At 44.3% G+C, this 20,800-nt stretch overlaps 2 protein-coding genes across 2 annotated transcripts in view; both read left to right on the forward strand.

The window, feature by feature from the left end:
* Positions 1 to 868: 868 nt before the first annotated feature.
* Positions 869 to 8,897, forward strand: tnfaip3 (tumor necrosis factor, alpha-induced protein 3; the record flags this gene model as incomplete). The annotated part of the gene is made up of 8 exons (XM_079230183.1): positions 869 to 1,175; positions 5,005 to 5,195; positions 5,503 to 5,644; positions 6,146 to 6,316; positions 6,424 to 6,604; positions 6,913 to 7,913; positions 8,106 to 8,311; positions 8,478 to 8,897. 8 exons carry the CDS (start codon positions 869 to 871, stop codon positions 8,799 to 8,801), a joined length of 2,523 nt encoding a protein of 840 aa, XP_079086309.1. The 3' UTR covers positions 8,802 to 8,897.
* Positions 8,898 to 14,582: 5,685 nt separating this feature from the next.
* sdccag8 (SHH signaling and ciliogenesis regulator sdccag8) overlaps positions 14,583 to 20,800 on the forward strand; it is a gene marked incomplete at its 5' end in the record, with an annotated part of 43,429 nt that continues 37,211 nt past the window's right edge. The window contains 12 exons of the mRNA XM_079229701.1: positions 14,583 to 14,649; positions 15,500 to 15,658; positions 15,824 to 15,909; positions 16,110 to 16,223; positions 16,341 to 16,466; positions 16,621 to 16,695; positions 17,080 to 17,144; positions 17,270 to 17,470; positions 17,578 to 17,716; positions 17,918 to 18,070; positions 18,410 to 18,544; positions 19,377 to 19,493. Of these exons, the coding sequence (XP_079085827.1) occupies positions 14,583 to 14,649; positions 15,500 to 15,658; positions 15,824 to 15,909; positions 16,110 to 16,223; positions 16,341 to 16,466; positions 16,621 to 16,695; positions 17,080 to 17,144; positions 17,270 to 17,470; positions 17,578 to 17,716; positions 17,918 to 18,070; positions 18,410 to 18,544; positions 19,377 to 19,493 (1,437 nt within the window). The remainder of the gene's footprint in view (positions 14,650 to 15,499; positions 15,659 to 15,823; positions 15,910 to 16,109; positions 16,224 to 16,340; positions 16,467 to 16,620; positions 16,696 to 17,079; positions 17,145 to 17,269; positions 17,471 to 17,577; positions 17,717 to 17,917; positions 18,071 to 18,409; positions 18,545 to 19,376; positions 19,494 to 20,800) is intronic.

Genomic DNA, 20,800 nt, shown 5'->3' on the forward strand with positions numbered 1-20,800 from the left:
GTGTTTTTTAATTTTTAATGTAACCTTCAAATTGACCTAAATCAAGAAACTTTGCTAACTTTAGGCAACATTCGTGTACAGCTGCTTGTGTTAAGACGACATTAAACAAGGATGTATTGAGAGTTTCACATACTTATGTGAAGACATTTTTATTTCCCTCATACTTTTGGCATTGAGAATAGTATCAGTACTGAAACTCTGGCATCATAATGGCACAGGTATCAAACAATTCCTCGTCTCACTCTATTTGGAGCATTAGGACTTAATGCAGGCCGGCAGTCTTGTCGTCTGGAGAAAGGTGTTGACGAGGAAGGGGGCCTGTGGGCAGACAGTGTGACCTCCACAGCAGCCCGGGAAGCTCTGGGTGGCCTTCAGTTCAAGTCTGGAAAACACCCGTTTATTGTTGGATGGCTTTGAACCCAGTGGGACACTGGGGCGCCCTCTTCGGGGGGGGGGGGGGGGGGAACAAAAAAACGATTTAGTCGAAAAGGAAAATTAAAAGAACAAACAAGAATACAAAGGGTTCTCTGTGTGCGTTTATTCCATTCGGTCCGCCAGAATCTCCAGTGAAAAAGCACCAAACAGCTTTTTTCAGTGAGATGATCCTGTGTGTTGGGTGGTTTCCCCGAACAAACAGTAAATTAAGCTGTGCCTTAAGTCATAGTTAGTAAGGAAGGGGAATCTCTTCTGAAAATTTCCCACCAGTCCCACCGGTCTATTCTTTTCTGTACTGTGAAGTAACCCACTCCCCCTTCTCTCCATCCAGTTTCCACGTTGCTGGGCCAGCGGTGGTTGGTGCCTCCTCCTCTTTTCCTCCTCCTCGTTCCTCTTCCTCCCCTCCTTCCATCCACCTGGCCACTCATCCGCCATGTCGCAGGGTCAGAACTTTCTCCCCAAATTCCTGTTTGTCTCCAACCTGCTGAAGGCGGTGAAGATCCGTCAGCGAGTGCCCAACGACGTGGTGAAGCCGGCTGCCAGCAGCGGCCTGATGCACCACCTGCGTGGTATGCACCGGTACACACTGGAGATGATTGCCATGAACCACTTCCCGCAGGCCTTCATGGAGGTGGTGCAGGCCGCCATCCTGGACCGAGCCATGCAGGCCTCATTGGAGCAGGAGAAGAAGCTCAACTGGTGTCGGGAGGTGAAGAAGATGGTGCCTTTACGTACCAATGGTAAGAAAGATCTGCTGATCTCCACTAAATCTGGTTTCTATGATTTCCTTACTTAAGCTCCATGAAGTCTGGAGCCTTTTGGTGAAGTTTTGTCACAAGTTGGGAGTTTAAATGCATGCTGTTGGAGCGGGAGGCGCGGGCGACTTTTAACACAAAGTGCAACAACAGAAGCAATTCAACAAATTGTTCTCAGAGCTGATGTCAACCCTTTGTTCCTTTCTCTCATGAACTATAGTAATGTTCATTGCTCAGGGCGGAGGATGTGTTTTGCTTTTGTTTCATTTTCAATGATCGAGGAGGTGCGTGTTTGTGAGTCAGGGCTATTTGATATGTAAATTCTGAGATGTCATTACTCACAAGCAGGGTTACTGTAAATGACAACAATGGAGGGACTCGATTCCGCTTTCACATCCACTCATTTCGCAGCCCCTCTCGGTTTTACTCTGCGTTTGAGTTCAGTCAGCCCATTGCGAAGTCAAGTTTTCTGTTACGTGGATGTTGTAACACGGGAACATCCCAGGGTCGGCAAACATTCAGACCCGGGCCTGATTACGTCTGATCAGAGCTCTGGGAAATTCTCTGGCGTCACTCGGAGGACTGTTATTTACTGTCGATGATGTTTCAGACCTGACTATTTCCACAGATTTTCATTTACAACCTTAGGGGTGTGTCCCCTCTTTTTCTGTGTAGGGGGTTGTGTGGTGTGTGTTTGTGTGTGTCAGGAGTTTAAATGTTTAAATGAGTTTAAATTTAAACATCTCAAATAGCTTTACCTTTAGTTCCCCACTTGTCTTGGCTGTCGCTTTACGTCGCTGTCTTCGAGACTGTGACTGTGTCACGACTCACCGGGCCTTGTTAAAGCAAATCTGACCAAATCCGACTGCCTCTCGCTGTCTCTTTATCTAGATGTGTTTAAGTTATTTCAGTAACTTAAACACATCTGGTGTTTACATCAGACTCATGGTCTATTTACAGATGAAGGGAAAAACTGTTTTTGAAGGGAAGCATCAGCCATAGCATTCACAACAGAAGACGGAAACAGAAATCAAGCTGAGTGACAGGTTTGTCTTAAACATGTGAGTTTCCAGAGGAAATAGTTTATTTATTTCTCATAGGAAGCAATTAACACTAAGCAGTGCGAAATTCCTGTTTTGATTGCATCTCATAATTCACTTTGAACAGTTACTGGATGGATGAGGAACTTGCTGTGTGTCATGTGTGTTAATAGTAAGTTAGTAATGATTAGAGGAGTTTCTGGAACTCTCGTCAAGACATGGTTCCTCTTCAGAAAGACCCCTGACTCTTCTGGCTTCTGCTGCCAGTAACCTGAACGGAAAATCCTGGCTTGTGAAGATGATGTCATAAAGATGAGACAGAATTTAACAGAGACGCCAGAGCGTCTAACTCTGAAGGACCCAGACGTGACTTTGAGCAGAGGACGGACAACGTGCACACACACAAACACACACACACACACACACACACACACACACACACACACACACACACACACACACACACAGAGGACTGACTGACTGCTGCTGAGTCACTGGAGCTCGGCAGACAGACACACATACGGAGAGAGTACGTGAGAGAGCAAAAGTCTGTCAATGAACATCCAGTCAGAGCAGGCCATATTAATCAATCTCCTCAGAGTCATAACACTGCAATAAGATCAGTTTCCACCTCGTCTGGGACCTAAATGGACCCAGTAGCTTCCAAGCTTTCAATCTTCCCAAAACCTGAATTTATTCCACAGTATAGAAGAAATACAACTGACATCATAAAAGCCAAACAGCCTCATGAAGCATTAATTCCCCAGCAATTAAAAATAACGGGGTCACATCGGCTTTCCAGTTTGTAATGCAACCTTTTCACAGAGTGAAGACGCGCGTTATTCAGTGCGTCTTCTGTCTTGAATGTCTAGGACGCATACGAGGGTTTTTCCCAAACAGCATCCCATGTCTGTCATGTGTCCCCAACAGGCAGGATTTGTTCAGCTACAATACACTAGTAGCTGAACAGTCTACATGCTGTAGTAGCAGAGAGGACACACACACCGCCACAGTGTTCTCCCTTATAAGGACAGACTACTTTTCTTAATGTGGTATCCACAGTGTTTGATAAAAACATATTATGTCATATCTCCAGTTCTAATATAAAAGCAGAAGCAAAAACCAGTCTTGGCCAGTGCTGTTTGTTTAGTTTTACAAGACATCTTGGAGACAGAGTGGGAGAGTGGATGGCGTGTGCCACAAACATAAATTTGCATTGGAAAGCACCACGTTGCAACCTTGTGGTTGATGTCACCTGCACGGGGGAGAGATGAGGATTAAGTCCGGTCGTATGCTGGTGTGTTTTCAGGAAGTGTCCCAGATTGCCACAGAGGAAGTGTCTGTATTTAGACTGATGTGACCAGCAGATCGTCTTTCATCTTTAGTCGTCACTCGTCAGGCAGCTCGATTGAGGGTCAAACGTCTGTGTGTTTTTTGTGCCCAGGAAGAGCTGATTACACATGCGTGTTTTGGGCCTTTGTGCCTATTCTTGTGCCTGTGTATCTCCTCTGAGGATGATGCTGTTCAGGATGCCTTTTCTCACTAGAGAGTGACGCAAGAACGCCAAAAGCCAACAATAGCTAGCTAGTCTGAAATAGAGGTGATGTTTTTTGTTTTTTTCTCTCACAAAGTACAGTGGGACGTTCCCTCGGTTGAATAAAAAACAACTGCATCTCACATTACCATCCTCTCGCACTACAGATAATGTTTTGAGAAATGGGATACAGTTTGTCCTAGGGCATGACACTTACAACGGCTAAACTAATTTTAGACGTTTTGTCTTGCGGGCTATGATTTAAATAACCTTTCCTTTACAGATTTTTTGCTATTTGATGCAGCAATGTTGTACATAGAAAGGTGTGTAACTCTTGCCAAGTAAACCTTACGGAACAGATCATGATGGTAGACGGAACATACACATTGCATTTGTATACATTTGTATGCGTTTGTGCCTGTGAGTGCACATGTTATCTCAACGGTCATTAATCACAGCCTTTATTGGGTGTTGATAGCAGTAGTTCAAAAGATAGCATTCCATCCTGTTCAAGCCACGCCCCTGTGGAAAGTCCAGGACCAGCTGAGAGACATTGATGAGTTGGGATCATAGGAGGTGAACGCACACGCACACAAGGCAGAAGTTAGCTCTGGGAAATTCCTGTGTTTTGTGTGGCAACAGGGTTTTTCAGAGCCGCACACATAGACAAACATGAGCTCTCCTGTTTCACAATGAGAAAAAGACCCAGCATTGCCATAGGAGACTAAATCAAATTCCAGGATTTTTAGTTGCTCACACACGCGCAAACACACAAATTCCAGTTTAGAAACTCTTTACCTCCCTGGCGGTTTGTAGGATATAGAGGAAGCAGTTTTCTTTGAATTGTTGGAGATTTTCAGGATTGATTAAGGTAGTGAAGAAGCTGCATTTCATTTGTTCTAAAATTTATTTCAAGTATATTGAGGGCCAGCAGGGTAAAAGCCCAGCTTTGTCTGTGGTGTTTGCACAGTTTCAGACATGTGAGCTTCATATAATAGTCTAGATACCGGATAGTGCGACAACTGACCCGACTGCCTGGAAATCCCCAGACTTTAGGTGTGTGTGTATGCGTGTGCGTGTGCGTGTGCGTGTGCGTGCGTGCGTGCGTGTGTGTGTGTGTGTGTGTGTGTGCGTGCGTGCGCACAATTGTATTAGTTTACGTCCCGTGTACAAAATCAACCACCCTCAGTTCAAACATTGTATGTGCTTGCCTGCCTTTTCTCTGTGTGTGTGTCAATAGGAGACGGGAATTGTTTGCTCCACGCGACCTCTCAGTACATGCTGGGCGTTCAGGACACGGACCTGGTGCTTCGGAAAGCCCTCCATGGTGTTTTAAAAGAGACGGACACTGGCGTCTTCAGAGCTCGCTTCCAGGCGGAGCTGCTCCAGTCCCAAGAGTTCACACAGACCGGACTGCGATACACCACGATGGTATGAAGATTAGAGCAGATCTATGTCAAAAGTCTTCCTCGCTACTTTGCATAAATATTTTTGCCAGATGCAAGAAGCCTGAGATAAAACATACATGTCCTTCAATTTCAATCCTTATTTATGTCTATTGCACCCTTGCAAAAAAGAATATAGCATAATATATTTTTTGTTTTCATGCAATAGTTCAAGCCAGATTATATGCATACATCCTTCTTCTTATTTTCCTTCTGACAAAATATTTTATGGAATGTAGTAAGTGTAATCATAAGTGTGTCCATCCTCACTCTTTGTCTGTGTGCTGTCCCAGAACTGGGAGGAGGAGTGGGAAAAGATTGTAAAGATGGCGTCTCCAGCCTCCGGTAGCAACGGCCTCCAGTTTGACTCTCTGGAGGACATTCACATCTTCGTCCTCTCCAACATTCTCCGTCGACCCATCATCGTCATCGCAGGTACGGACTTTTTGTCATCTCAGAGTATGTTTATTGTTTCCTTGTCAGCCAGCGAAGACCCGCTGGTCTCGTTTCAACATGTCTTTCAGCCATAAAGGAGGTGGGGGTATCTCCTTCCACATGCCTCAACACTTTGCTCATAGTGTTTGACTTCACTGTATCACTTCCTATCTATTTGGGTTAGTGGATGTAGTTGTGTTGTTGTGTTTAATAAATGTATGGAGGTTAAATAAGCAGAAACTTGTTTAAACTTTATTTAAAGGTTGTTCCGCTCAATGAAGTTGCAAAGTATATACAAGTTTTTCACTTTTAATCAAATTATTCATCAAAATCTATAAAAATAAAAATCCTTTACCTACTTTCAGAAGCTGAAAGGTTTGATTTAACCGCGAAACAAGCCAACAATAAATTCCATAGGATGTGTACTAAAAACATTTAACTTGTTGTTGGACAGTTATCTTTAAATCAGTAGTAATCCTTCAATCGTTGTTCTTTCAACAGACCAGGTGGTCAGGAGTATGAAATCTGGCTCCTCCATCTCTCCTCTGAATGTGGGTGGGATTTATCTGCCACTACACTGGCCGCCCACAGAGTGCTACAAATACCCAATCGTGCTCGGCTACGACTCCCAGCACTTTGCGCCTCTCATCACCATTAAAGACAGCGGCCCAGGTAAGAAACAAGAAGAGACGTGTTATGGAGCTGACACAACAAAGAGCCCTGATGTGAAGTTGCTCTGGTTTTTATTTCTATGTGACATCTTGGTCTGTATTTCCCAGAGATCCGAGCAGTACCGCTGATCAACCCAGGACGAGGGGGCTTTGAGGAGCTGAAGGTTCACTTCCTGATGGAGAAAGAACAGCAACAGAGGGAGAGGCTTCTCAAGGACTACCTGCTGCTAATAGAGATCCCCGTCATAGGCTTGGGCCACGACACCACTCGGATCATCAATGCTGCACGGTACTTAAATATTATAAACTCTGTCCCCATAAACAGACAAGAAGAAATAAACAGACAAGAAGAAGAAAAAGTAAAAGATTGATATCCCTGTCCTGGCCTGACTGTTAAGTGTGGTTTTGCACGTTGCAACTTAGGGAAGAAGAGGCACAATTTTTATGATTGATGACATTGTAACACAGCTGGTTTAACTTCTCCAAACCTAATAGGCACATTAATGTCATTAACCATATTAACTTAGAAATCTAACTGAAGAAATCAAATCACAAAAAGTGCAGTTTAAGAACCACATTGTTTGTGTCTGTTCCCAGGCTGGATGAGGGCAACCTCCCTGAAGACATGAATTTGATGGAGGACTACCTGCAGCTTGTCAACCACGAGTACCAGCGCTGGCAGGAGGACAAGGAGCTGGCGTGGGCCGCCCAGCCACAGCGCCCACCGCCCTTCTCCGTCTCGCAGCTCTCCCTCATCGAGATCCGTTGCGCCACACCGCGATGCACCTTCTACGTCTCCGTGGACACGCAGCCTCATTGCCATGAATGCTTTGAGAAGAGACAGGCCACCACCGGTGTAGGATTGAGGATTGAAGGGATCGTGCAGACCCAGGGGGGAGGGGTACAAGGTGGAGTGGGAGTGATTGTGGGATCAGAGACTGAGGTGAGCTCCAGAGGAGCCCGAGGCAGCAGCCCCCCATGCTCCACGTCTGGGAGAGGGGTGGTGGTGGTATCCAGCCCCCGCTCGGCACCGCCCACCGCTCCCAGCCTCAGCCTGTACAGTGAAACTCATGCCATGAAGTGCAAGACACCCGGCTGCCTCTTTACCCTCAGCGTGGAGCATGACGGACTTTGCGAGCGCTGCTTCAACTCCAGGCAGAACCTTGGACCCCCTGGAGCAGGAACAGCTGCTCCAGGAGTCCCAGCCCCCAACGGGGGGCCTACGGTCCCCCACCCGGCCCAGGGCACCGGCTGGACCCAGTGGGGGGGCCGCGAGACAGAGACAGAGCGCTGCAGCATGTGCAGACAGGAGGCGTTCAGGATATTCAATGGCCTGTGTCCACCCTGCATGCAGAGACAGCAGCCTCCGGAGAGGGGAGAGCCGCAGCAGAACAACCCCAGGACTGAGGCCTCGTCGTCAGCTTGGACCCAGGCCAGGGACACTGAGCGGCCGTGCCCCACCCAAACCCCGGGGCACACCTCAGCCTGGCAAGCCCCTCTGGCACGGCCTTGTAAAAGATCCGGCTGCCAGTTCTTTGGGACGCCAGAGAAGTTGGGTTTCTGCACTATTTGCTACGTAGACTATCAGACCAACCACCGTAAGTCCTGAAACTTCTGTCATGTTACAGGGCTCTTCACGGTTAAACAAAATGTGAATTTGTTTTGCATTATTATAATTATTATTATCATAGGAATTATGGTTGTTTTATGTTTAGTTGTACTTCTATTGTTCTTCTCTCAAAAGTCAAATCATGTGGGACATTGCTTATGTTGGCTACTGTCTGTTCCAGACCTGACCCCTCCCGCCGCCCCAGTCCAGAGCCGGCATGGTGTGGAGGCAGGCTTCCAGAACGCCTCCCGGTGTCGAGGGCCTGGGTGTGGTGCAGTTGGCAAGGCAATGCTGGAGGGCTACTGCGACAAGTGCTACGTCAAAGAGCAAAGCACACGGCTCAACCAAGTGGCACATCGCACACCACCCTCGCCTCCTCTGGTCATGGTAGGTGTCTGCCATACCTTGTGTCGTTTGTTTTATTTTGTTTGTTTTTATTTTTCTGTGATTCTTGTTCATCTCAACTTTAAATATCCTGCTGGTCCACAGCAGTTGCCAAATTGACCTTTCTCTTCTTCCCCCTTGCGTCCCCTCTCTTTCTCTCTTCATAAAGCGTGAACGAGCAGCCAAACCCAGATCGTCACAGCAATCCCAGACCCAGACCCAGACCCAGACGCAGACCCAGACCCAGACCCAGACCCAGACTCAGACTCAGTGCCGGCGGAGTGGCTGCAGTAATGTGTCCCCGGGTTGCACAGACCTCTGCCCCGAGTGCCACACGCGAGGCCAGGGCAGAGAGGCGGGCAGACGGGCGCAGGCGCCCAAAGAAAAATCCAAGCAGCGGTGCCGGACGCAGGGCTGCGACCACTACGCCAACCAAGAGAAACAGGGCTACTGCAACGAGTGTGACCACTTCAAACAGATTTACCGCGGCTGACCACATGCACATCCACACAACCACGATGATGACACATCGCTATCACGCTAGAGCCGCTGCCCTGCTGTTGGCGCCCCATGCCAGTCAATGCACCTCTGATACTAACTAACCAACTAACTAACTAGCTAGTGACTACTAGTAACCTTATGGCCTGAAAATGAAACCCCCCGTTCAGAATGTGAAGAGAGAGCGAGAGAGAGTGTGTGCATGTGTGTGTGTGTGTGGGGGGGGGGGGGGGGGGGGGGGGGGGGCGGGAGGGGGGGCGGGAGGGGGGGTGAATGTGTGATGTGTGTGTGTGCGCAGTAGACATGGCCTCCAGAATACCTCTTTGTGCAATTATTATCATCTGATGTGCCCTGTGCACTTCCACGGTGAGAGGTTTGGCTACATGTCAGAGCAACTGACTTAACTCTTGTGTACAATATGTATTTAGAGGTACGTCGTGAATCGTGCCGGACAAAATGATTGTATGTTGACATAACGAGAAGCATCTGACATTGCTTTCTAGACCACAGCCAAGGATTTATACCCGCCGTCTGTCTGTCTTAACACATCTGTGTATCTGTCTGCCTGTCTGTCTAGCATTTGCCCTGTAGAAGGAGGGATGCAGTAGTTGAGGAAGCCCAGCAAGAAATCTGTGGAAGTAGTAAGCAGAAGTAAACCACACTGGGCCAAAGTGAAGCGCTTGGAAACAAAATTAAATGGTATGCACCATTTGTTGAGCTTAGTTCTCCACAAACACTCATATATGTCCTCCAAATAAAGACAAAGGTATGCCGAGAAAAGCTCTTGCAATCAATATTGTAAAAATGATCAAGACTTAATTTTCTTCCATTTGTCAGTCGAAAGCAGTTTATATTTTGAGGCAAATTAAACTCGGTATTTTTTACTTATCTGTTATATGACGTCGATGAGATTGTTGATATGGAGCGCAAGAACAGACCTTTTGTCTGCACAGTGCAAGACAGACAGGGCAGGCCCCTGCTAGTTTTGGTGCTACATGTATAGAAATACAAGCCTCTCCATTGTAGCCAACATGCTGTCAGTGTCAGAAGGCGGAGAACACAGTAGAGACAGGACTCATTCATTCTCTTTCTATTCCTCCTGTCCTTCCTCTTATTTCCCCTCTCCTTCCTCCGAAACAGATCTGTTGCCTTGGACGTTGTTTTGCTGTTTACTGACCACTTAAGCACCTAGAAATGCATCGACACATACCTACACATGCGCACACAAATGTAGTAGCTCCAGTCCTGTCAGAAGGGGATTGCCGACAATAAAGAGAACTGAGAACATAATGACGGGTGATTAACCACCTTGCCACCATATATACACACACACACACACACACACACACACACACACACACACACACACACACACACACACACACACACACACATTTGCACACACATGCACATGCAAACACAGCTCTGTGAGATTGTATGCGCCCCACCTCCAGCCTGAGGTGGTATGTAGGTAAACAAACCCCATAGAGAAATGCATTCCTCTCTGCTCCACCCCACTGGATGTGCCAAGGCGACAATTTCAAAACGTCAAAGAGCAACCCCATCGCCTGCTTTGGCTAATCTTGTTTATCTGAATGTGTTTTGTGCTGCTACAACAGCACAGTATTGGGGCTGATCCTCGATAAGTTTTGCCTTTAAGTAGTGATTGAAATTTTATGGACCGGAAGAGCACTGATCAGTGATCCTGGATCAGTGCTCCCACCTATAAAATGCTTTTGTGAATATGGATCTTGGTCCATATTGTAGGACCTTCCAACCCGATGCCTCATCTCCAACAAAACACAAACACACAGAACGCACGCATGTGTGCATCTGGAATACGCAAAACTGACATTCCTGTTTTTGTTTTGTTTTGTTTGGGGATTTTTTTTAATGTATTTTGATATATTTGGTTTTGTTTCTGCCAAAAAAAAATACATGTGCCATCAACCGCCAAACAGTTGTTGTTACCTCCTTAAAAATGACCAGCCTGAAACACTCTAAACTAACTAGAGAGCCACAAATAGACATCTCCAACCCTGTGTAACCACAGACTAGAGTTTATCAAGCTCGATGTGGAAAATCCCCAAATAGGCACCATCTTTTCACGAGTGCCTGTTTTATCGAAAATACGAAGAAATGTTAATCTGCAGCGATAACCTCAAGCGTAAAACATTTATCTAACAATCTCAAATGTGATATCAACTGGAACAGTTATTCCCCTTGTGCTTCTGCTAAAGTGCTCCACTGCTGTAGGCAGATGTCCATCTGTGGCTTCAGTTAGTAAAAGCATAGACAAACAGGCTCTCGGTCTGCCTTTTCATTCAACTGTATCTAAAGCTGTCGGGCCAGCCCACCTGTTGACGGCCTGTACGTAGATCTCTGTGTGCTTTAATCACCTCTAGACGAACCTTAATCAATTAAAGGACAATTTGTGGTCAGCTCATCGGGACCCCTTAACTAGGTTTCGGGGCACTGACTTGAGTCCGACTGGGAGGGAGATCACATAAGTTGCACATGACTTGTCTAAGCTGCTGAGGCATTTAGGAATGGTACTCCGACTCGCTTAGGGACATTCCAACAGTAGGATGAACAACCGCGTAGACGCAGAAGGTGTAACAAAACATGCAAACTGTGTGGAAGTTTCTCTATGTGACCTTTCGACAATAGGGTATTGTATGAAAAAAAGCCTGGTTTTATTTGTTGAGTATTTATTCATATCAAGATATCTGTATTGTGTGATTCAATAATTATTTATATGTCGTCCTGAAATGAATTATTTTTATTAAGAAATCTGAAATCTGTCTGTGGTTCTTGTCTCTCTAGTATGTGTGTCTGTGTGTGGAAAATGGGTGTGCACAACACAACCATGTTGCGCCCTTGCACATGCAGTGTGCTCGTGTGTGCTCTTTGAGATTTCAACATTGCACTCCTATTACAGCATCTCTCTCTCCACTATACTGTGTGTTGCCCCACACTGTTTCTGCTGGAAAAAACTGTTGTTAGCTAACAGCACCGAATCCATCTCGAGTGTAGGAAGTACAGTGGGTGCTGCAAAAGTCATCAGATAACTGATCACTCCGTCCTGGTTTAGATGCTTAACTGGGTTTGCGCTTCTTCTTTTTTTTCTCTTTTATTCCGCCTCCGTTGTTCTTATTTCTTTTCTCATTGTTACACATTTCCATACAAAAAAGTTCAAATGATGAGGCTTCTCTTAGGTGCTTTTTTTCCGTCACTATTCAGTTCTTTCCAGGCCTATGTTAGGCCGTCATGCTTTTAAGAAAGAAAGAAAGGAACAAAAAGGGAACCCCTACCCTCTCATAGAAAGACACAGTTCACTCAGGAGTGCAGTGGGAGGGGGGAATTCGGAGCAAGGGGAGATCTGGCAGTGACAGGTGGGGAATATGTTATAATTATACATGGCAGGACAGAGGTGACATTTAACAAGTGTGGGGCTGCAAGTGTATGCGTGGGCTTTCTCATCAACCTACAGCCTCTACCACAGTCAGATTGGTAAGCTGCTGTGGTTTCCTGGAAATACCCCGGCATGCAAACACTCCCTTGTGTAACTGCTCCTTTGCAGACGAGCGCCGTTCCACTTGACGTGCGAGCGCTTCACTAAATGCGGTGGTTAAACCTTCCCATACAGACTCTATAACAAATAATTATGCGAAGCAAGTGCGTTAGTTACAAGATAAGAATTCAAACGTAATGGAGGTGCACCCCAACTTTGCATGACCGAAGATCTTTAGTTGATTGGTGCTGATAGATTTATTGATTTCACAGAAACGTGCACCTTGTGAGTAGTCCAAAGAAAGCAGCTTGCATCAGTCGTTCCAAAAGTTGCTAAATCTAAGAAATTCACAAAGTCAAAGGTCATTGTTGTTGTTACTCACAGCTTTCTAGCAGCCAAGAGACGAGCAAAGAGTGTACGGGCAGAATGTGACAGGCACGTCCAATCATGACTTTCGGGTCAAATTAAATTACAATTTTTTTTTGTCAGAGCATTAATTGATTTCTCTCAGGATGTGATAAGAATTTCCACAAAAATACGTTTGAAAAAAATGAACAACCCTGCCTTTGTGGACTAGAGACGGGTGTTCATATCCTACGCTGAAGTAGCGATAACAAAATGTTAAAAAAAAATGAGCATCCACTATTATGATTACATGGCTCAGATACTGACCCCAAAACAACCACTTTCTGTGAACTTTTTGTCCCACCCAATACTCATAAAGGTCATAAATCTAGATTGTGACACAAGGCCTCGACAATATTAAAATAATATTAGACTCAATTGACCAAAAATGAATCTGTTGATGCAGGTTAAATCAGTTAAAAAACACTGACGTGCAGTGAATGCGGAGCACGTCCACAAAGTCTGACTCACTGCCGCTTCTGTTGAAAAATAAAATGTTGCAAAAATCTAAACTACATTTGTGTCTGATTCAACAGGAAGATATCTGTTATTGTGCAATAGGAAGCGGTTGTATCCATGGTTACCTTTGTTTGACCCTTTTATATGCAGCAACAAAGATAGACGATGAAATACACCCTTCCACTGAACAATATCACACACACACTAATTACTTTGTAACTATGTCATTTAAAACTCCCTCGTCTGCGTCATTTTTGCTTGGAACTGGAGGCCACTTTCCCCACTGAGAGTACTGAGAGTCCCCTGATGAAATATACATAAGTCTGTGTACCACACAAGTATTTTAAGGTATTTGTATACAACTTTATCCCCTTTCAATTCTGTTTACATGACACCCTGTTCTGCCAAGTTAAGATAAGAGAAGTGAAAGTGACACATGGCAAAGCACTGAACAAGGGGCCAAACAGCCACACCAGGTGATCTTTAACCCTTCAGCTACAGGACTCTTACAGTAACCGTTTGTACAATTCAAGCTGTTTATTTGATTTAGTAACTAGTTATATTGCTTTCTAGTTGTTCATACTGCATCATATATCTGCTGCAGAAACACATTCAAGTTGCATCTTGTCAAAATGTTTTGTCTTGAGACAAAGAATCCATACAAGAAACTTTTAAAGAAGTTAAACGGTGAAAAAAATGTTATGCTGGCCTTGAAATAACGCATATGTCGCATGAGGAACAAACTTGAGCTGAACACAAACGAGAGAAGTATGATGTTGTAACTTCTATTCCGGGGTGAAGAAGTACTCAGGTCCTTTACTTACATCAAAGTTGCAATAGCAGACTGTGATAATTTACAAGAGGCCTTGTTTCTAATATCACTTAGGTAAAAGAAGCCTTTGTTTTTAATGTCAGCAAAATATGGGCTACGAAAAGCATCAAATTGAAATACTCAAGTAAAGTAATGTAGTACCACAGTTCTTGTGTAAATGTAGTTACACTCCACCACTGCTTAGGCTATATACTGTATATGTAGTGTATGAATTACAGTACACCATATCCACCACAGGGTGGCGCAGACGTAAACGTTGTGACATTTGTGACTACAAACAATGACTACAACTCCCGGCATCTGCCTTAGTTTACGGAAGTAGGAGCCGTTAGCGGTTGGTTGCCTCGTTTTTTTTATGTTTTCGCGGTACACGCATCGGGGCGGTCTTGAAGGTATCAACATTGGAGGAGACAGGAACACTCCTGTCGGTGCACGCAGGTGCATCAAAACAAGCGCTCCATCGTTGAGCATCGAGACGCATTACGGTTGTTGTAAACATTGTACTCAGCCGAGCATGTTTATTTAACGCTAGCAGTATAGCGTGATTTAACATTAGTTACACATCAATGAAACCGGTCGACTCAGACGAGGAGGACGCGGAGCAGCTAGGGGCTTACCAAAAGGAGCTGAGACGTAAGTTGTTAAATGATTAGCTAGCTAATTAAGTTCTCACAGCTAAAGGTATAGTCGTTAAGCTAGCTAACCTTAACGTGTCAGTTAGCTTAGCTTAATGTAACACACCGCTATGGTGGTGTATTAAAAGTTCCCGTCAACAAAATGTATGAATTAGCTAATTAAACTAATGTCGTAGCGTTACCTTTTCCGGTATGTCATTGAAACGACAGCACCAAGAGGGATGTATAACGTCCCGTCACTGCCACCTGTTGTTGGTTCCCAGTCCAACCGACAAGCAAGCGTCTTGATATTAATTAATTGGCTTGTCTTATAGACAAGAAGATATTAATGTGTTATGCTCCAATTTCAGACAGCTAATGCTATACTTACAATGTATTAACAGTCTTGCAAAACAATTGCCAGGACACCAAGGTGTGATATTAACATGATGGTCCCATAACACATGACTGTGTGGACACAGAAAACCAGCTGAATACCGTGCAGCCACCATCATTAATTTTGCTAATGACACCAGTGCTATTCCTACTTTGAAATGCCAACATGTCTGCTGTGAAAAGACCCATTTGTGTTTACTTGTTTGTTTACCTATGATGAAGTTTAGCTTTTATTTCATTCAACAATAAATAATAATTTGAATGTGAAAACCTTTGTATCCATCAAATGTGTGTTTGGTTAATTGTGTATGGAAAAAGTAGCTTGTTATACATCCCAGTGATTTCACAAGTTGTTCTCTCTAATTTGGGTAGTGGGCAAGTGTTTCGGTTCACAGACACCAACTAAACTGTCTGGGGCACAGAAATAATACACTGTGTGAGACCCGGTGTCCATGACTGTGTGTTGGTTTCAGAGCGGGCCAACCAGAGCATACAGCAGCTAAGCAGTGCTTTGGAGCAGCTGAGCTCTGATGGAGAAGAGGTGGAGGAGCCCAGAGGCCGTGATGGCAGCCTCTTTGTCACCATGGCCGAAGACAAGGCTGCATGGAGCCAAAAGACACAGAGCGAAGCAGGTGATCCAGTGATTAGTTGTGGGACGACTGTCTGAAAAGACTTAATAGTACACCACCTAGAGATTTCCCTGTTCATCGTCTTGTTGACTGACAAAATACAAAGTCATATTGAAAATCTTCCTGTGTGTATGCGCATGCTTGTTTCTGTGTCTTTTGGCATTGTAGTTAATCAGCTGAAGAGCCTTCTACTGAAGCAGGGCAGAGAAATCCCCTCTCCTCTCACCCCTGCAAAAAAACAGTCTCCATCCAAGGTAGAGTGAGCAGCTTTGCATGATTAAATATGACGATGCATTCAACCTAAAGATCACGCTTTACAGATTTATCAAGCTAGGGTATGATTTATACATAGTTAAATAGTTAAATGTGGTAAATCATTCAGACTTTTCCATTATATTAATATTTTGCTTGCCATTCTGTTGCGTTTGTCTCCGTCTTTTCTTTCTTCTGTTAGAGAGTACAGCAGGAGGGACGGTCCAACTTGCCTGCTTTTCAGGATTTGGTACCAATGATTCACAACCAGTCAGATTACATCCAACACCTTGAAGCTGAAGTCAAATTGTGCAAGGTCTGTGCACAAATATGAGTTTGTGTGTGTTTATATTTGCAGTCCTTTTTTTTTTTTTTTTACTATTGTGCCAGTTTGGATATGTTTTGATTCACTTCTCTGTGTGCACGAGTTCAGGAGGAGCTGCACGAGGTGAAACAGCGGATCAGAGTGGTGGTGGTGGAGAATGAGAAGTTTCATTTAGAACTCAAATCCAAAGCTGTGGATGAATCACTGAAAGAATACACAATCCACAACTCCATGGTAATGTCTGTCTGTGTGTTAAAATATTTTTAATGATTTTTGTGCTTTACGAAATGTTTGTACATTCGTACCATATTTATTACAAACTATATTTCTTCTTGTAAAATGTAATAAAGATCTTTAAAAGTGTAATCTGTCCTGATGTGTTCTGCAGGTGAATGGGAGTTTGGCAGCCAACAGCCACAGCATGCAGCAAAAAGCAGAATACACCACGTGGAAAAATGAACTGGTATGGATTATATATTGGCTTTCTGCTCTATTTCTGCTCTATTATGTTATTGTTCAGTTCTTCGTCTCCAACCCCCATGGTGGTCAGCATGTCATGAAATGTCTGCATAATCACAGTATTTATTCCCGACAAGCAATGTTGGGCTAATGCTCTCAGGATGTGTTGAAATATTAAATAATTTTACAAATGCATATATTTCCAAATTGCATTTCCATCTCGTGTTTTGCATTCAATTCCACATTTCTATTGCTCAAAACATACTGTTGCTATCGAAGATTGTGGTAAAATCAGAATCTCATCCCATCATCTTTAATTCCATCGACTAATTCATAGTGTTTCAAGGGTACATGCATAGTCTATTCTTAACATGTTTATGATTATCAGGAACAATTGAAAGTGATCTACCAGGCCCAGATTGAAAGCTTGGAGGCTCAGGTCATCTCCCTCAGGTCAGTGTACTCCAGCTGTGAAGCCAGCATAGCCAGACTATGGCCTTTTCTTTTTTTTATTGTTTAATTAAAAGAACAATAGTCATTTCCTTTCCCCTCTCTGTTTCTCCTTGTTTCAACTATAGGAAGGATCTGTCAGTCAGTCAGAAGGAGTGTGAGGAGGTGAAGGATCGGTTGAGACACCGGGAGAAACTGGCTGCAGATGCACTGAGAGCTGATGGAGCTCCTCGTGTGGCAGGATTGTGTCTGAAGTGTGCTCAGCACGAAGCAGTGTTGGCTGGGACTCACACAAACCTGCATGTCCAGGCTATTGACAGACTCAAAAAGTCAGTTGTAACACACAAATACAAAAAGGGAATTACATATACAAAGAAAAAATTATCCACAATTTATTTTTTAAAGCTGGTCGTGCATTTTCTTGTCTTTCTTTTAGGGAGCGTGATGAGTTACTGGTGGCTCTGCGCGCCGTGCGAGTGAGTCAGCAGGAGGCCCAACAGAGGGAGTGGTCAGCTTGTCTCCAAGTCAAGCAGGCTGTGGAGATGGCGGAAGAAGCAAATCTGTACAAAGCCAGGGTCAGAGAAACATTAGGTCTATAAATACACAATTGTTCAGCGGTGTTGTCTCAAACTGTATGTTTGTTTGATTTGTAAAGCTCTTTCCCTCAGCTAAAATATTCCTCTTGAGTTGTCCTCTAAAATAGAAGTGAACTATTCCTAGTGTGTGCAGGTGGGTTACCTCTGACAGACCCTCTGTATCTGTTTGTATGCATGCAGGTCGAGGTGCAGTGTGAGCAGCTGTCCAGGGAGATGGCTCGACTTCGGGAACAACTAGAACGAGAAGCACAGGCCTTGAAGGAGAGACTGGTTGAGGCCCGAGAGGAGGGTCGGGCTGAGGCCCGCAAACAGAGGGAGGAGCTGGCACAGACAGTAAAGCTTACTTATTCACCTTTTGTGTGTCTGGACAACTATTGTGTATGTATCTAGTTCCAATCCACCGTTCTGGTTGCTTTTGAAATACTGAAAACTGAAACGTCACCCCTCATACTTCTATGACATTTAACAACCACCACAGGGAAATATTTAAATTGTTTGGCAGAAGTTTAACATGTTTTTGATTGATAAGACAAATAATAATATATGCAACACTTATTGCACTGAACTGTATTGGATCCATGCACTATGGCAGATCCGAAGTTGCTGTAAAGAGCAAACGCTGCCATTTTTAGTTTTCCATGAAATACTAATAACACATTGTGTGTGTATCAGGTGTCCAGCCTCTCCCAGCATGTTGCTGAATTGGAAGGACAGCTAGACAGAGCTCACAGAGACAAGAGCTCACTGACCAGTCAGCTGGAAGATACTCTTCGCAAACTTACCAGCCAGGAACAAGACAATACCAAGGTACACTGTCTGCATTGTGCAAGACAACCTTAAGTCAACATGTATGTATTCTTAGTGCTTGCACACTAGACCAGTACTTAAAGAATATGTCTCTTCAGAACACTCCTGATACTCCGGTGTGGGCTCTACTGCCTGTAGTGCTTTTGTAAATTCACTGGGTGGCAGCAACGGTTTATCTATTTCAGTATTTATTCTCCGCTGTTGGAACATGTATATATAATTGAGTTTAAGGTGAGGTAAAAACCAAGCCTTGTTTGAAGATGTTTAGTTCAGGTTTTAACTAGGTTATATTGCAAAATGATGTAATTGGTAGCAAAGCACTGATAAAATGGCCTTGTGGGCTGCAAGGTTTGGAAGACTCTGGTTCAAGCATTGCATGTCAGCAGATGTTCACCCTGCTGAAGTGTCTTGAAGACACCAAATCTATACCAACTCTAGTTTCTCTTCTATTGACGACCATGAGCTCTGACTGTGTTGGGTTAGGGCGAAAGAGGAAGGAAATGTTCAAATGTTTGTGCGTCATAATTAAATGTTTTCTAACAATATTATTGATAATTAAGTTGATGATAAATTATGATGCTAAAAATGATAGGAGCACATAGTGTAGTGTAAACATGACTAATATATGAACAGTAAACATGTAAATAGTAGAATATTAATGGCATCAGTATTATGCCATACATTAGATCAGTAAGACCTTTCGAGGTAAAGATAGGAAATAAGATTATACAAATTAAATTTTAACCAATGGCAAATGATGAAACAATCGATAGGAATTAATAATTGTTAATCAAAGAACTGGCTGTTTTTAATAAGTTCATGTCATCTCTAGATGTTTGTGGATCTTCGATATCAGCTCAGCCAGGCCCAGCTGAAGAAAGAGGAGGCAGAGCGAGAGCTCCGAGAGCTCAACAGCAAGAGCAGCAGACGGATGGAAAAGGCTGCGCAGGTACGTCTGCATTCAACCCATTGATTAGTTCAGATTTACTACGTTAAGTAAGTAATTACTCTAGTTTTTAGTTTAGTTGATCATTTAGTAAGCAGTCACCAATTTTGAGGACGGTGTAATGCCGTGTTTACACCGGACGCGACGCGAATTTGCGGCGCGACCAGTTTACATGTTCAGTCAATCCACAGATGCGCTGCGGCGAGATAGACGCGTTGGAGGCAGCGCGAACAGAACGTTTGACCTGGGGCGAACAAAGCGAAGGACGCGGCGCGAATTCGCGTGAGTTAAATTCTCCCAACTCTGGCGGAGAAATCGCGTGACGCAAAGTTGCGGCAGCCAATCAGCGTTGAGAATCAGCGTTGAGAATCAGCTTTGAGAATCAGCGTTGAGAAGCTCCGCCCGTCACCACCGCCGTCTCCCCGTTTCTGAATGAAACTGCTGCTGCTCCGCCTGAACCAGCGCTGACAGCGGCTTCATTGAGACGCTGTTGTGGGACTACGGATAATATTATGAACCCAGACACCATGGAGTTTGATGTTCCGACATATGTGGAGTTTACACAAAAAGTATAAAGCAGAACTAGTGGTTATTTCCATGGTGGATGGCATAATCGGTATCGTTTTACGGAGATACACGAGACGCAGTTCCTGGAGGAGTCGGTGAAATTCACCGAGCTGTGTGCGGCTACGGATGATGTTATGAACCCAAATACGAGGGCGTTTCATGTTCCGACATGTTTGGGATTTCCACAACAAGTATAAAGCAGAACTAGTGGTTATTTATTCCATGGTCGATAGCGGAAATGAAAGCTTCGTCGCTTGTCTCTCACAGAGGCAAGCAACAGAGCTAAGCCACGCCCCTTTGGTCGCGCCGCGAATTCGCGTTTGGTGTGAACACCCTCTTTCTACTCGCGCGAGTAAACTTCCGCGGTGGACGCGTCGCGTCCGGTGTGAACACGGCATAAGAGTGAAAATCAAGAACCCCTTCAATACTTCCTAACTTTCATACTTATCCCAAATCATTTGTTTAAACATCAGTTATCCAGACTGTCCAGTGGAAATCATGACTTGAGTATGCAAATATGCAGTACCAGAGAATTCCTGTTTACACTTTTAAAGGACACAGGGCTTGATAAATACAATGCCTCATAGATGATATGAATTTCACCCATATTTCAAACTATTTTACTGTTCATGAATCAAACTATTTTGACTTTTCGACAATCAAATCATTCTCTTTTCAACCTTTTTAGGTTGAGATTGTAAATGCTTAACTCAAATGTTTTGTTTGTCTGCGGACATAAGGTG

This window comes from Taurulus bubalis (genome assembly GCF_910589615.1).
Source record: "Taurulus bubalis genome assembly, chromosome: 14".
Classification (NCBI taxonomy): domain Eukaryota; kingdom Metazoa; phylum Chordata; class Actinopteri; order Perciformes; family Cottidae; genus Taurulus; species Taurulus bubalis.